The sequence below is a fragment of the Camelus bactrianus genome, chromosome 21 (assembly GCF_048773025.1).
Source record: "Camelus bactrianus isolate YW-2024 breed Bactrian camel chromosome 21, ASM4877302v1, whole genome shotgun sequence".
Taxonomy (NCBI): domain Eukaryota; kingdom Metazoa; phylum Chordata; class Mammalia; order Artiodactyla; family Camelidae; genus Camelus; species Camelus bactrianus.
Window position 1 is genome coordinate 8909621 of NC_133559.1, and position 11816 is coordinate 8921436.

Here is an 11816-nt window from a genome sequence, read left to right on the forward strand (position 1 = left end):
GAGTTGAAGGCAAAGCCGGATAGGCTGCCGCGCGTGGCACATTCCTGCACATGCTCTGCGAGGAGGCCGCTGGGAATTGTAGTTACGAGAGACAGTGGCTCCATTTTCTAGGTGATCGCCGCTCCCTATTCAAAGCTGTGGGCCTTCCTTTCTGGTCAAGGTTATAGCCAGTATTCTTCCTGCCTGCCCTTCTCTGCTGGAGGGGGCCAAGGCAGATAAAAGAATGTCACAGGCTTTCTAAAGAGATGAAGCATGGGCCCTTCCAATGCCAGTCGAAAGTCTAGTCACAAAATGTCAGCCTGGAAGAATCTGAGAGGATCTAATCCGTCCATTCCACTTAACTCAGGAGTACTGGGAGGATTCCACATTATCAACCTCCCCACCCCTCACCACCAGTTACCCGTGGCAGGTATCCCTAGCTTTGCCCTTGAGGGTCAAAGCTGTTTCTACAACCAGCCCCAGCAGCCCCACTTCCATGGCCATCTAGGGCTGTGGCTGATACTGGCAATCTCTCATACCCTAGTTCTTGATCAAACTTAAAAAAAACTTCCCAGGTGCTTATGGGGGAATTGTGTTAAACAGTGGCTGGGCAGAAGTAGAATGAATGGTAGAGTTTATTCTGTGACTTTGCCCTCATGTAGAATTTTAGTTATTTCTAACAGCCTGAGAATGGAAGAGAAGACTGGCACCCCTTACCTCAATCTGAGAAGTGGACTTGGAAATCATTTGCATTCCCTTTCCCCACTCCCCTCTTCAGTTTACCAATATACCCCCAAAGAATCAGTCAAGATCCAATGTAGTAATCAATGGGTTTTATTTTCCTAGAACTGAAATCATCTACGGTTCTCAGAGCTAAACTTTCAAAGCTACAGTCAGCAATTTTTCTTCAGAGCCCAAGGGGAGGGGCAAGGGCAGAGAGACAAGAGACGGAGGAGAGGCATGGAGACCACTAGAAATAGGTTGGGAGAGGGCACTTACTTCCCTCTGGCCTCTCAGTGGGTTACAAATCTGATCTGGTGACAACACTGAGGGGACCAGGTGGGGGTATGTGGATGCAAAATGACACCAGAAGGAACACCAAAGCCCCAACTACAAAAAGAAAAGTCATCAAGCCCCAAACAGAAGGGGAGCCTCCCAGTGCACCTCAGAAATGGGGGCAACAGTGGGGGAGAAAGGAGCAGAGTGGGGGGGCGGGCACACAAAGGGATGGTGGGGGTCTTTAAAATTTTTTTTTTTGTAATTTTATTTTATTAAAAACATTTTCTAAAAAAATGTGTCTTTTCCTTTATGTCTGGGTGACGTTATGTGACTATAGGCTGGCCTTGAGCACTGTGGGGAGAGGGAAAAGGGCAGCTAAGGGTCTCCCCAGGGCATCCCATCCCTGGCTTAAGACCTAGAGGGGGATGGGTACTCCTCAACATTCCTACCTAAACTGGGTGAAATCAACTCTTCAGATCTCAGGTCCTTGGCCCAAAGAACTTGGAAGCCCCAAATATTCTGGTGATAAAAGGTAACTCCCCTAACACCTGGGGTTGGCAAAAGAATGGGCATTGCCAATCACCAAGGATTTATGGAAGGGAGCTCCTCCCCTACAAGCTGTCCCACTTTCCCTGAATCTAGGCAGCTGGGATAGTAGGTGTGGGAGGAAGGGACAGGAACTCAAGAAGATGCCATCCTCCTGCCCACCCCCTCCCAATTTGAAGATTGCCCCTCCCAGACCCCAGAAGCCCACCCTGCTGCTAATTCTCCATCCCGTCCACTCCTAGCCCTGATCCCAACCAACCCAGAGGTCTAGAATGCCTGGGAGAGCAGGGGAGGGGTGTCAGGTATGGAAATAGCCGGGCCAGGCCCCAACAAATACCCTGGGGAACAGCTCCAGGCAGGGAGGGACACAATGGCCTCATCTCATCCCACAGAGCAGAAGACATGGACCTGACTCAGGTCACAGGGGTGTGGGGACATGGTGGTGAGGGCCAAATAGCCTGCCTCATCCAGGTCAATCTCCAAGGGCTGAGCTCAGAAGGGGCAGAGTGAGTGGAAGAGGAGAGTGAGTTGGGGTGGGGAAGGGGTTCCCAGTTTGCAGGCCATGGCCAGTTTCCCCAGTAGCACCCAGACAGCAGCAGGAACGGGGCAGGGGCTCCTCTTGAAACATTGGTGGCTACAGGCTGCGGGGGAGGGTTGGAGGGGAGAAGGGTTAATGGTGTGGCCTTGGCCTGGGCAGGCCCCAGCCAGTGCAGGTCTCCTGGGAGAGCCCACCCTGCTTCCCGAGAGGCTGACTGCTACAGGCCCTCCTCCTCCTCCTCTCAGCAGGTGGCTGGGCCCTCCCAGCCCGACTGCCACAGGGCAGGGGGCGCACTCACCTCTCGTGATCTCTGATGCCCGGGGCCTCAGCATCTTCCTTGGCAGCCTCTTCCTCTTCTTCCTCCTCTTCCTCCTCCTGAGGAGGCCCCCGGCCAGAGCCAGGCTCAGAGGGGGTGCTGTTCTCTGCCTCCACAGGAAGGGGCCTCTCACCCTCCAAGGTGGCCACTTCCTTCTCCTCCCCTTCCGGGTCTTCTGCCTCCTTGGGACGTTTGGGGGAGTCCTAGGCAGGATTGGCAGAGACGAGGTGGGCTGAGACTGGAGAGGGAGGACACCAGCCACCCACCCGGGCCTCCCCCTCCTTTCCCCAAGGCTCCTTCCTGGGCAGACCCACAACCCCTCTCCAGCCCTCTGGTGGCTGAGATATCTCCCATGTCCCATCTTCTTAGCAAGGGACACCCCATGACTAGGGGCTGAGTCTCTCAAACTGGGCACTCCCTGAAGAAGTAGTAATCTCTCTCCTCAGACTGGGAGCCTTGGTCCTGGGCCCCAGGTAGGGGACAGTTACCTCCAGCAGGTCCCCCGCTCTCCTCTTCAGCGCCCCCTTCTCGTTCTTCTCCTTGGTCGGCTCATCGATGACCAGCTTCCCTTCCTCATCACTGCTACCCTCAGCATTCCCCTTCTTGTCGCCATCACCCTCGGTGGCTTCGGGCTCCGGCTCAGGCTCTTCCACACAGCTCTTTTTCTGGGAGGACTGCGGCGGAGACAGCAGGGACTGAGTGGCACCAGCGGCTGCCATGCTGGGCCCCCTCCCAAGGCCCCTCCCTCGGCCACTCACTCCTTCCTTCTCCCACCTCTCCCCCGCCCCCACCCAGGTGCCCAGTCTCACGAGTGATTTGAGACCCACCTCTGTCGGATTAGCCCCGGGGTAAACCCACTGGCCGGGCAGGCAGGGCTCTGTGCAGGAGGGGGGAGGGCTGGAGCAGGAGGCAAAACCTCGGGTCAACTTCTCCCAAAGGGAGCTGGGACCCTTTCCCCGCCAACCCCCGCCCCCCACCCTCCCGCCTCATCCTGCCCGGCTCACGAGCACCTCCTCCTGGAAGCCTTTGTGGAAAGAGTTAAGGCCACGTCCTACACTCACGCTGGGCCCACCAAAGGCCAGTCAGTCCTCACTTACCGCCTCCATCCTGTTCTCGCCCCCCCAGGCGCTGTCTAGTGAGTTGCCCCTCACCACAGCTACACCACACACCCACACTACACTCCTCCCCTCTTGCAGGAGGCCTCCCCCACCCCCCACCCAACGAGCTCCTACTCTGAAAGCCCTGGTGTTTGGTTCTGAGCCAGCCCCCCAGTCCTAAAGGCTAAGCATTGAGTGTGGGCCCGGGGCTCCCGGAGCCTATGGCCACACCTGCTTTCCAGGGGGTCTTTGGGGCAGATGGCAGCTCACCTGGTAGCCAGAAGCCTTGACAGTAGGGTTGTTCTCGATCTCCCACAGCCCTTCGCTGAACCCTTTCCTCTTGTTGGGCTTGCCAAACTTCTCCTTGGACTCCTCGTAAGGGAAGAGGTCTTTGGGGCCCAGGAATGCCCTGATGAGAGATGGGAGACTGTCCTCTCGAGCCCCTCCCTGCCTCTGAGCTGCGTAGCCCGACAGGGAGGGGTTACCATCACCACCACTCTTTCCCCCAAAGTGGTCCACCCGTGGCCCTCCCTGCCTCTGCCCCCTCACTCACGTCTCGTGGGTCCCGAAAAAAAAGACTTGGTATTTGTTTGCTGTTGATTTCACGGCAGCCTCGGGCATCTCATCAATCTGAGAGCAAGAGGAGGAAAGTGAGCGTGAGCTGGAATCCTAAAGTCAAGATTTGGGGCAAGGGGTGGGGGGCTGACCTCTAAGGCACTTTTGTTAAAAGTCAACCTGAGAGGGACCCAGGAGTTCACCAAGGTGATTTCTGAATCATTTTTAGCAGTGGAATTTTGTTCCAAAGAAGTCAGACATAAAAAAGCCCAGCAGAAACCCCAGAGTTACCAACCCCCACCTTCCTTCACAGCTCAAGAAACAGATCCTGTCCATAAAGTTCCATGTCTTTGCCATCACCTTGGCCCAACCACTGTCACTTCTTGCTTGGACTAAAGCCACAGCCTCAATCTCTCCTCTGTCTCCATTCTAGCCTTACTACAGCCCATTCTCCACATCGCAGGCAGAGGGGGCCTTTCCAAACGTTGACCGGGCATTTTGTCTCCCAGCATGAAACCTTTTCAGAACTCTAGGGCCCACCCATTCACCTCTCCTCCATAATGTCTCCATAATGTCTGAATTCCAGTGCTACCACTTGTACTTGTATGACCTTGGGCAACTTACAGAACTTGTCTCCTCATCTGTAAAACCGAGATAGTTATGGTACTGAAGCCACAGGGTTGTAAGGATTAAGTAACCATGACTTGGCATGTACATCCCGAATACATGCTTGCTGTCCTCCTCCTCTCCCAGGACACTGCCCTTCTGCTTTCTGCTCTGGCCACACTGACCTTTCAGACTCCTATACTTACTAATTCCTGACCAGCCTTCCAACCTCAGCCTCACCATCACTTCCTCCAGAAATCTTCCTCATCTCTCCCAACCTGGTCCGTTTCCCAGATAAAACTCTCTTAGCACCTCTGCTTCATAGTGCTTTCCACAATTCCAATTTTACAGATCTTCATGTTATCATTTGATTAATGTCTATGTGGACTATGCCTGCCCTGAGATCAGAGAGGTCTGTTTTCATGCCCTAGCACACAGTAAGTACACAACAAAGATTTGCTGAATAAATCTATGAAACAGACAAAAGCAGACTGCTCTGGTTAAAGAGGAAGGGTAAGGCCAAGGGGCTGCCTATTCAATATCCCTCCATCAGCAGCAGCTTCAGAAAAGCCTTCTGGGGAACACTTTGAAAGTCATGCGATGTAATCAGTCTCATTTTACAGACAAGGAAACTGAGGCCCAGAAAAGAAAAGTGATTTGCCCAAATTAACAGGGCAAAAGGGCAAATTGGTGAGGGCTAGATGTTAGAATAAGATCTCCTGACTTGATCCTCTGCCCCACATGTCCTGAGGGCCATGAGGGGTGCTGTGGTGAAGAAGGTACAGAGATCTGAGGTCAGAGAAATAGTGAAAGGCAGTGGTCCAGACAGCCTCTCCCAGATCAGGCCGTGAAGCCCAGGCCAAGCTGGGCTGGGGAAGCTGGGGAGGACTACAACTCCCAGCAACACTTGCAGCAGCCCCAGCGGCCTGGGCCTGGCTTCCCGCCGGACAGAGGCCAGGTGGCCATGTTGACTGGGGCCCCAGGCGCAGATAGGAAAGAGACAGACAGGCCAAGGCAGTGATTAACAGAGACTAGTAGAGAGTGCCTGACTGGGGGCCTGGGGAGACAGGGAGGCTGGGTGGTTGGAAATAAGCTGAGACACACCCAAGAGAGGGGGTGGAACCCTGGGCAAGCAAGCGTCTGAGGGGCATCTTGCTCCAGACATGGAGTCTTCAGGCTCCTGAGCCCCTCCCCCTTGCCCTGTGGCCTCTGGGGACAGAGGTCCAGCCCCTCCCCCCAGGAAGGCCCAGCACAAACTGGGCCCTCCCCACGACCTGGAGACGCTAGGGTGTGAGAACAGGGGGTGGAAAGGCATGCTGTCCCCCACCCCAGCTCGATCCCCATCACCATGACAACCCAACCCCGCCCCCAGGGCCACTCAGCAACCAGGAATGTGACTGCCCCTCCCCCCAGGCCCTCTCTCCAGATTGGGGAGGAGGGGACACTAACACACACCCCACCCCCAAGCCTGGAGTCTGGCACCTGGGTCCCTGGCTGTGCCTGAAACCACAGCTAGGGCTGAGGGCCGGGCCCTTCTCAGGAAGCCAGAGCTGGGGTGTGGGCTGGGGAGGAGCCAGTCCTCAGCCAGGACACCTGGGTTCTGTTGCCAGCTAGCTCCCCACTCTCAGAAGGGGAAGCAAAAAGCAAAATGAGAGCCTCCTGGGCTTAGAGATCCCAGGAGACAGGCATAGGACAATAATAGCAAAAGCCCTTTCCTCAGCCTCTTCTCAGCAGATCTTTGTGCACCAGGGCTGCGGCTGGGGGCTGGGGAGGTGGAGATCTAAGGGTCCTCGCTGGAAACTTCTTTGGGCTCTGCATTTCCAGTGCCCACACCTGAGCCAGGACATTAACAGGCTCGCAGGAAACATGAGATGAAAGGGGAAAAACTGAGGCTCAGGAAAGGAGGTAGGGTAAGTGAAGAAAGAGAAGTTACGAGGTTCTCTAAGCTCAGACAAGGCCAAGTAGCACCTTGACCATCAGTCTCTTTCCCGTGGGAAGCAAACTCAGAGAGGTAGCTGAACGTTGTGACAGGGGATCCAGGAGGCCACCAGCTGCCCAGCCTCAGGGGCGGGGGAGAAACAAAAGAATGGATAGGAATTAAAAATAGACAGAACGAGACACACCAGATATACCCGCCCTGCTGACTTCCAGCCAAATAAAGGGTTGGTCTAGATGAAAGAGGGAGGCCACGGGCCTGAGTAGGCAGATGGGCATCTCCCCGCGTGAGTGCAGGTACCTGTGGAGGAAGGGCCAGAAGTATGCTCTTTTCACTTAATGGAATCTCCAACCCCTTACCCCCAAAATGGGAGAAATCCCTTCTGTAGTGGACTCTTCATCCTTCAAGCTACAAAGGAAATGTCTTTTCTTGCATTTGGAAGTGAAGGGCGGTTCTTCGTCAATGCAAAGGACATGAGGTCTCAGGGGAGGCCTGTACCCCCAATACAGACATGTGTCTCCCAGGCGGTGCCTTTATATCCAGGCTGTGACTCAGAACAAGTGAGTCAAGCCTAAGTGGGTCAGGGTGGGGCCAGATGAATGCTGGGGACCCCACTGTACCTCCTCCACTGGCCAGCAGGGGAGGGGGCTCTGCTACTTCTCAGCCATTTCAGGAATCCTGGAGAGTTACCTCTCCCCAGCTAGGGTTCATCCACTCCCTCCCCTGCCCTTCTGCATTTGCCTGGTTCTATCAGACAGGCCTGAGCACTGGAAGTCTCGTCCTCCCAGAGCCCACAGACACCCTCGAAGGTCTGAAGAGGAATCCGAAGTTCCCAAGTGAGGAATGGGGGAGAGGGGACTGAACACCTCTCCCCCAGCCTCAGACCAAATACAGGCCTGGGGCGCCTACTCAGCACGTAGAAAGGCAGCAGAGAAGGCTAAGCCCACACTGACTGCCAGCCAGGGTTCTGACCACCACACCCAAGGCCCAGGCCCGGCCTGACCCAGGAACCGGAAAATCTGGGGCAGGAGACAGTTGGGGCCAGGAAAGTGTGGCAAGCCCAAGAGGCAGAAAAGAGAAGGTGGTGCCTGGGTGTGGGGGAGGGGCAGAGGGCGGAAAGATGGGTGAGGCCCTCTGGCTGCTCAGGTTTTCTGGGACTGTGAAATAGGAAGTGGAGAAAGGAGGAAGGAACCTAAGGGGAAAATCCCTGAGTCTTGGAGGTTAACTGTTAAGTGCTTGGAGATCCCCCAGGAAGTCAGGGAGGAGGAAGAGGAAAGGAGAAGGTTAAGATGGAATCACACCATCCTTCCAGGCAGGTCTTGCCTACCACGTGGCCTCTCTGGCTGGACTCTTTAAGCACTGGGCTGTTCTAGTCTCACCCAGGGTCAGCCGTCCTCCCCAGAAGCAGGGGTTGAGGAAGGAAAATCCACACAGTAGCCTTCACCATGGCTGAGGACTCTGGTTGCCTATTAGTCAGCAAGGCCCCCCTACTCCTTCCTCCTCCATCTCAGGAGGGGCCACCCCACAGACTAAGATAGCATCCAAGGATGGTGAGGAGACTTAGATTTGTCTGTTCTTGTGGCTTTCAAGTAGAATGTATTTGGGAGATAACAGCCCTGGGTGTACCACTCCCTGCAATTGTCACAACCTAGAGCCAGAGCACAGGCAAAGGGTGGGGTCCTATCTCTTTGGGATCCAGTCTGATCTCCCTCCCCCAGCCCTAACTTTATCTAGAGCGTAAGGCCTCAACAGAGCAAGAGACTCTGCCTCCCTGTCCCACACTTCTGTCCTGCAGGCCCAGAATGAAAAGAAGAAATGGATGGCATCCCCAGTCCCAGGCGCTGCCCCCACTCCAAAGGCCACAGGAAACCTGAAGGTCTTCCTCACAGGGGCCAATGTGGGTCCCTATGTGTTCCCCCTACCAAGTCTCTCTTCCCTGCAACCTGAAAGAGGTCCCGGCAACCCACATTCCAGCTGAGCCCCCTCCCTAGCCTCTGAACTTTGTCCCACCCCCAGGAGGTAGGAGCAGTAGAGACCTGGGTTCAGTTCTTGCCCTGCCCACCAGGCCCTTGGCATTTGGGTCAAGAAGCCAGATGGATCAAAGGTGCTGGGTAAAGTACACGAGTGTTCACACACCACACACATACATGCACACACAAGGCAGTCTGTGGCTGCTTCCTCACACTAACCCCTGCTCGCAGTCCCCTAGAAGGCCCTGGAAGCTGAGAGAGCCCTGCTTCTCGCTGTACTTCACTCCCATTCCAGAGGCCAGACATCTATAAATTCGAGGGAACAAGGGGCTTCCAGCATATGGGATTAGGCACATTCCTCAGGAGAGGGTACAGAGTGAGGAAGGGTCTCCTGGATTTTCTCGGAGTGGCCCCAAAGCTGGTCTGGGCACTCTGAACAGGACCCAGGCGAGCCTGGGACAACTTCCTAAGCGCAGAGCAGAATGAAGAGACACAGGCTCACGCGGAGAATAGAAACCCACAGCCACAAGGCAGTTCTGCACTTGGCCCCCTCAGCCAGAAGACTCCCTCCCTCTACTCCTCTCTATCCCTGGATTTCTTTCACTCTGCAGGACTCCTGTACTCTAGGGCTAATACCAAAGGCCTCTCTCTACACCAACTCCAAAATAAGCTGCCAGAGGCACAGCCCGCTGTGTCTTCCCCCAACCTTCTTCAGCACCCTCCCTTACTAACACCTCACTCCACCTGTCTCAGTTCTTAGGGGAAACATGATGAATGCGCCAGTCTGGGCTTTTGCGACCCACCCTCCCACCTGGCCAGGTGCTGGGGTGGGGGGGCACCTCATATTGGCGGGCTGAATCAACCACATGGCAGACTGGGCCGTTCTGGCGGGAGAGTCTCAAAAATGGAGAGAAGAAAGTCGGATTGCCCCCACCTCTACCAAGAAGCAGTCTGGGCTGGATTTACCAATCCCACAAGGGCTCTGCCACCTTCGGCCCCAAATTTGATTTGGCAGCCTATGGAGGAATTATTTTTGTGGGGCTAAGGAGTGAAGAGTACTAGCGGGTAATTTCCAAGCCAGATAGAACCCCTCTTCTGCCGCCCCCCCCCCGACCATTCCTCGACCCTCCCAACTTTAGATCTCTTACGGATGCCCCAAACCAAAGTTTTCTAGACGCAAACTCCGCCTCCATCTATCTGTCTCTTTCTGGGATGAGATCCTTCTCAACCGTTTAGTCCAAGAAGAGAAGAGTTTGAACTGGGGGCACCAATCAGTGAAGAAACTGGGGGTCTCTAAGGGGGTCCATGAGGGGGGTGGCGGTGGCGCCTGGGAGGAGTTACATGACTGGCCCAAACCCAGGCAGCGCGCCCGAAACCGCTGGGAGTATGGGGGCTGAGGGCGGAACCGAGCACGCGGAGCCAGGGGCCGGGAAGTGACCGGCGCCCTCGGATCCCCACACCGCGCACCCGCCACTACGCGCGGACGCCTTCTGGCCAGGTGTTCGCCGCCGCGCCACCCCCCCCCCCGCCGCCTCCACCATTATATAACCGGGGGGGTGGGCTTGGAGGAGCTCAGCAAAGAGTGGGGGACTCCGACGCGCCTCGCCCCCACCCCCTCCACGCGGAGCGCTCGTGCCCTCCCGGGTGTTATGCAACCCAAGCCTGAAGGGGGATAGGGGGCGACGGGCCGCGCTGCTCACCCGGGCCGGCCAGTGTGGGTAGCCCTTCATCTTGGCGAACACCAGGTCCCCGCATTTGTACTCCTTCTGCCGGTTGGATCGCGACATGGCGGGGCTCCGGGCGCCCCGGGCTCCGCGCCGGGCCGGGAAGCGCGAGCCCAAGTTTGCGCGTGCGGCGGTGGCGGCGCCGCTCCGCTCCGGCCCTCGCGCGGCCCCCGCCTCGATGGTGGCCCCCGGCCCGAGCTCCGGCGCGGCCACGGCGTCTCCGCCCGCGCGCCGCACGGACGGGGCGGGCGCGGATCGGGGGCAACGCTCCGGCGCGGTGGGTGCGCGCTCGTGCAGTTGTTTGTGTTTGAAATTCAATTGCTCCCTCCTCTGAGCGAGGCCTCTTCCTCCACCCCCCGCCCGGTCCCCACTCCTCCTCTCCCCTCCTCCCTTTCCCACTCCTCCTCCCCCAACTCCGCACTCCCTCCCGTGGCGGTTTGATGCGTGCAGCTTCTTGACGCCCCGTGCCTGTCACAGCCCGACGCCCAACCTGGAGCCGCCTGGCGGCGCGCGGCGACACAGGCATGAAGAGCCGATCGCCGAGCACGCCGAGCAGGCTTTGTGTGCCCGCTGTCGGTGGGTGCCCGCCCGCCCGCCCGCCCGCCCAGCAGGAGCTGGCGCCCGGCAGGACGGAGCGGCCTGGCGCCCCTCCCCCGACCCCGCGGGGTGCTCCCAACCGCGGCTGCAGCGCAGTCAAGGGTCGTCGTCTACCCGCAGTGCCTCGCTGCCCTCCGTTGCATCTCCATCCACGAATGCGTTCTGGGCGCCCGTGGTGCTTGGCAGCGTGCTGGGCGCCGGGAAGTACACTGAGGTTCGCCCTGGGCCTCGATGTGCTTACAGTCAATGGCCTAGGCCCCGAAACGTCGGGGATTTGCACCCTACTATGGCCTCTGTGGAAGAGGAGAGGCTCGAGTTTGGTAGACAGGAGGTGTTCGAGGGGTTGTGGCACAAAGTGGCCACGTTCCAGGTGCCTTAGATAGGTATCGGTTCTCTATGCTACTTCCTGGCAAGAGAGATCTGGCTTTACCACTAGGTAAGCGCACAAAGATGGGCTCTGTTCTAGTGGGAAGAGACAGTAGAGTACCAATAAATCCCAAACCATCGATAAAATGTGAAGTGACTACCTCTTGCGGGATGAACGTGGGGGAGAATCTGGGAAGGCTTCACAAAGGTGGTGACTTTGAGTTGGACCTTAAAGGATCAGTATGATTTTGCCGAATTCCAGACACTACATTTTAGCCTAGGTGTATGTTAAGAACTCATAGAACCAAAACTTGAACTCAGATCTCTTACCATTAAGCCAAACAAGACTTTACTATAATTACATCTTTGATTTGCTGTCACTGTATTGGTCTTGGATTTGCCGAAATTCCAGACATCTACAGTCTCTTAGAAATAAGATTTGGTTCTTACGTTATAGCATGTCCAGATCCTTAAAATTTTGCAACAAAATATTCTAGGTTTGAATGGATAAAATATGCATGTTTTTCTTCCCACAAGTTTCCTGATCCTACTTCAAAGCATATGCAAAGGCTCCCTGTGAAAGAAGG

General features: G+C 56.3%; 1 protein-coding gene across 1 annotated transcript; it reads right to left on the reverse strand.

Annotated features, from left to right (window-relative positions):
• Positions 1-797: 797 nt before the first annotated feature.
• HDGF (heparin binding growth factor) lies at positions 798-10620 on the reverse strand. Its single transcript, XM_010953873.3, has 6 exons — positions 10243-10620; positions 4029-4105; positions 3746-3884; positions 2867-3052; positions 2361-2581; positions 798-2165 (listed from the first exon to the last, which is right to left on the reverse strand). Exons 1-6 carry the CDS (start codon positions 10327-10329, stop codon positions 2159-2161), a joined length of 717 nt encoding a protein of 238 aa, XP_010952175.2. The 5' UTR covers positions 10330-10620; the 3' UTR covers positions 798-2158.
• Between the last annotated feature and the right edge of the window lie 1196 nt (positions 10621-11816).

Bases quoted from the DNA above. Each gene is read 5' to 3' on its own strand.
- HDGF (XM_010953873.3), bottom strand. From the start codon at position 10,329: ATGTCGCGATCCAACCGGCAGAAGGAGTACAAATGCGGGGACCTGGTG. The intron at 3,053-3,745 runs GTGAGCTGCCAT...TCTCCGCCGCAG, and splicing joins TCAAGGCTTCTGGCTACCAG to TCCTCCCAGAAAAAGAGCTG. The intron at 2,582-2,866 runs GTAACTGTCCCC...AATCCTGCCTAG, and splicing joins GAGCGGGGGACCTGCTGGAG to GACTCCCCCAAACGTCCCAA.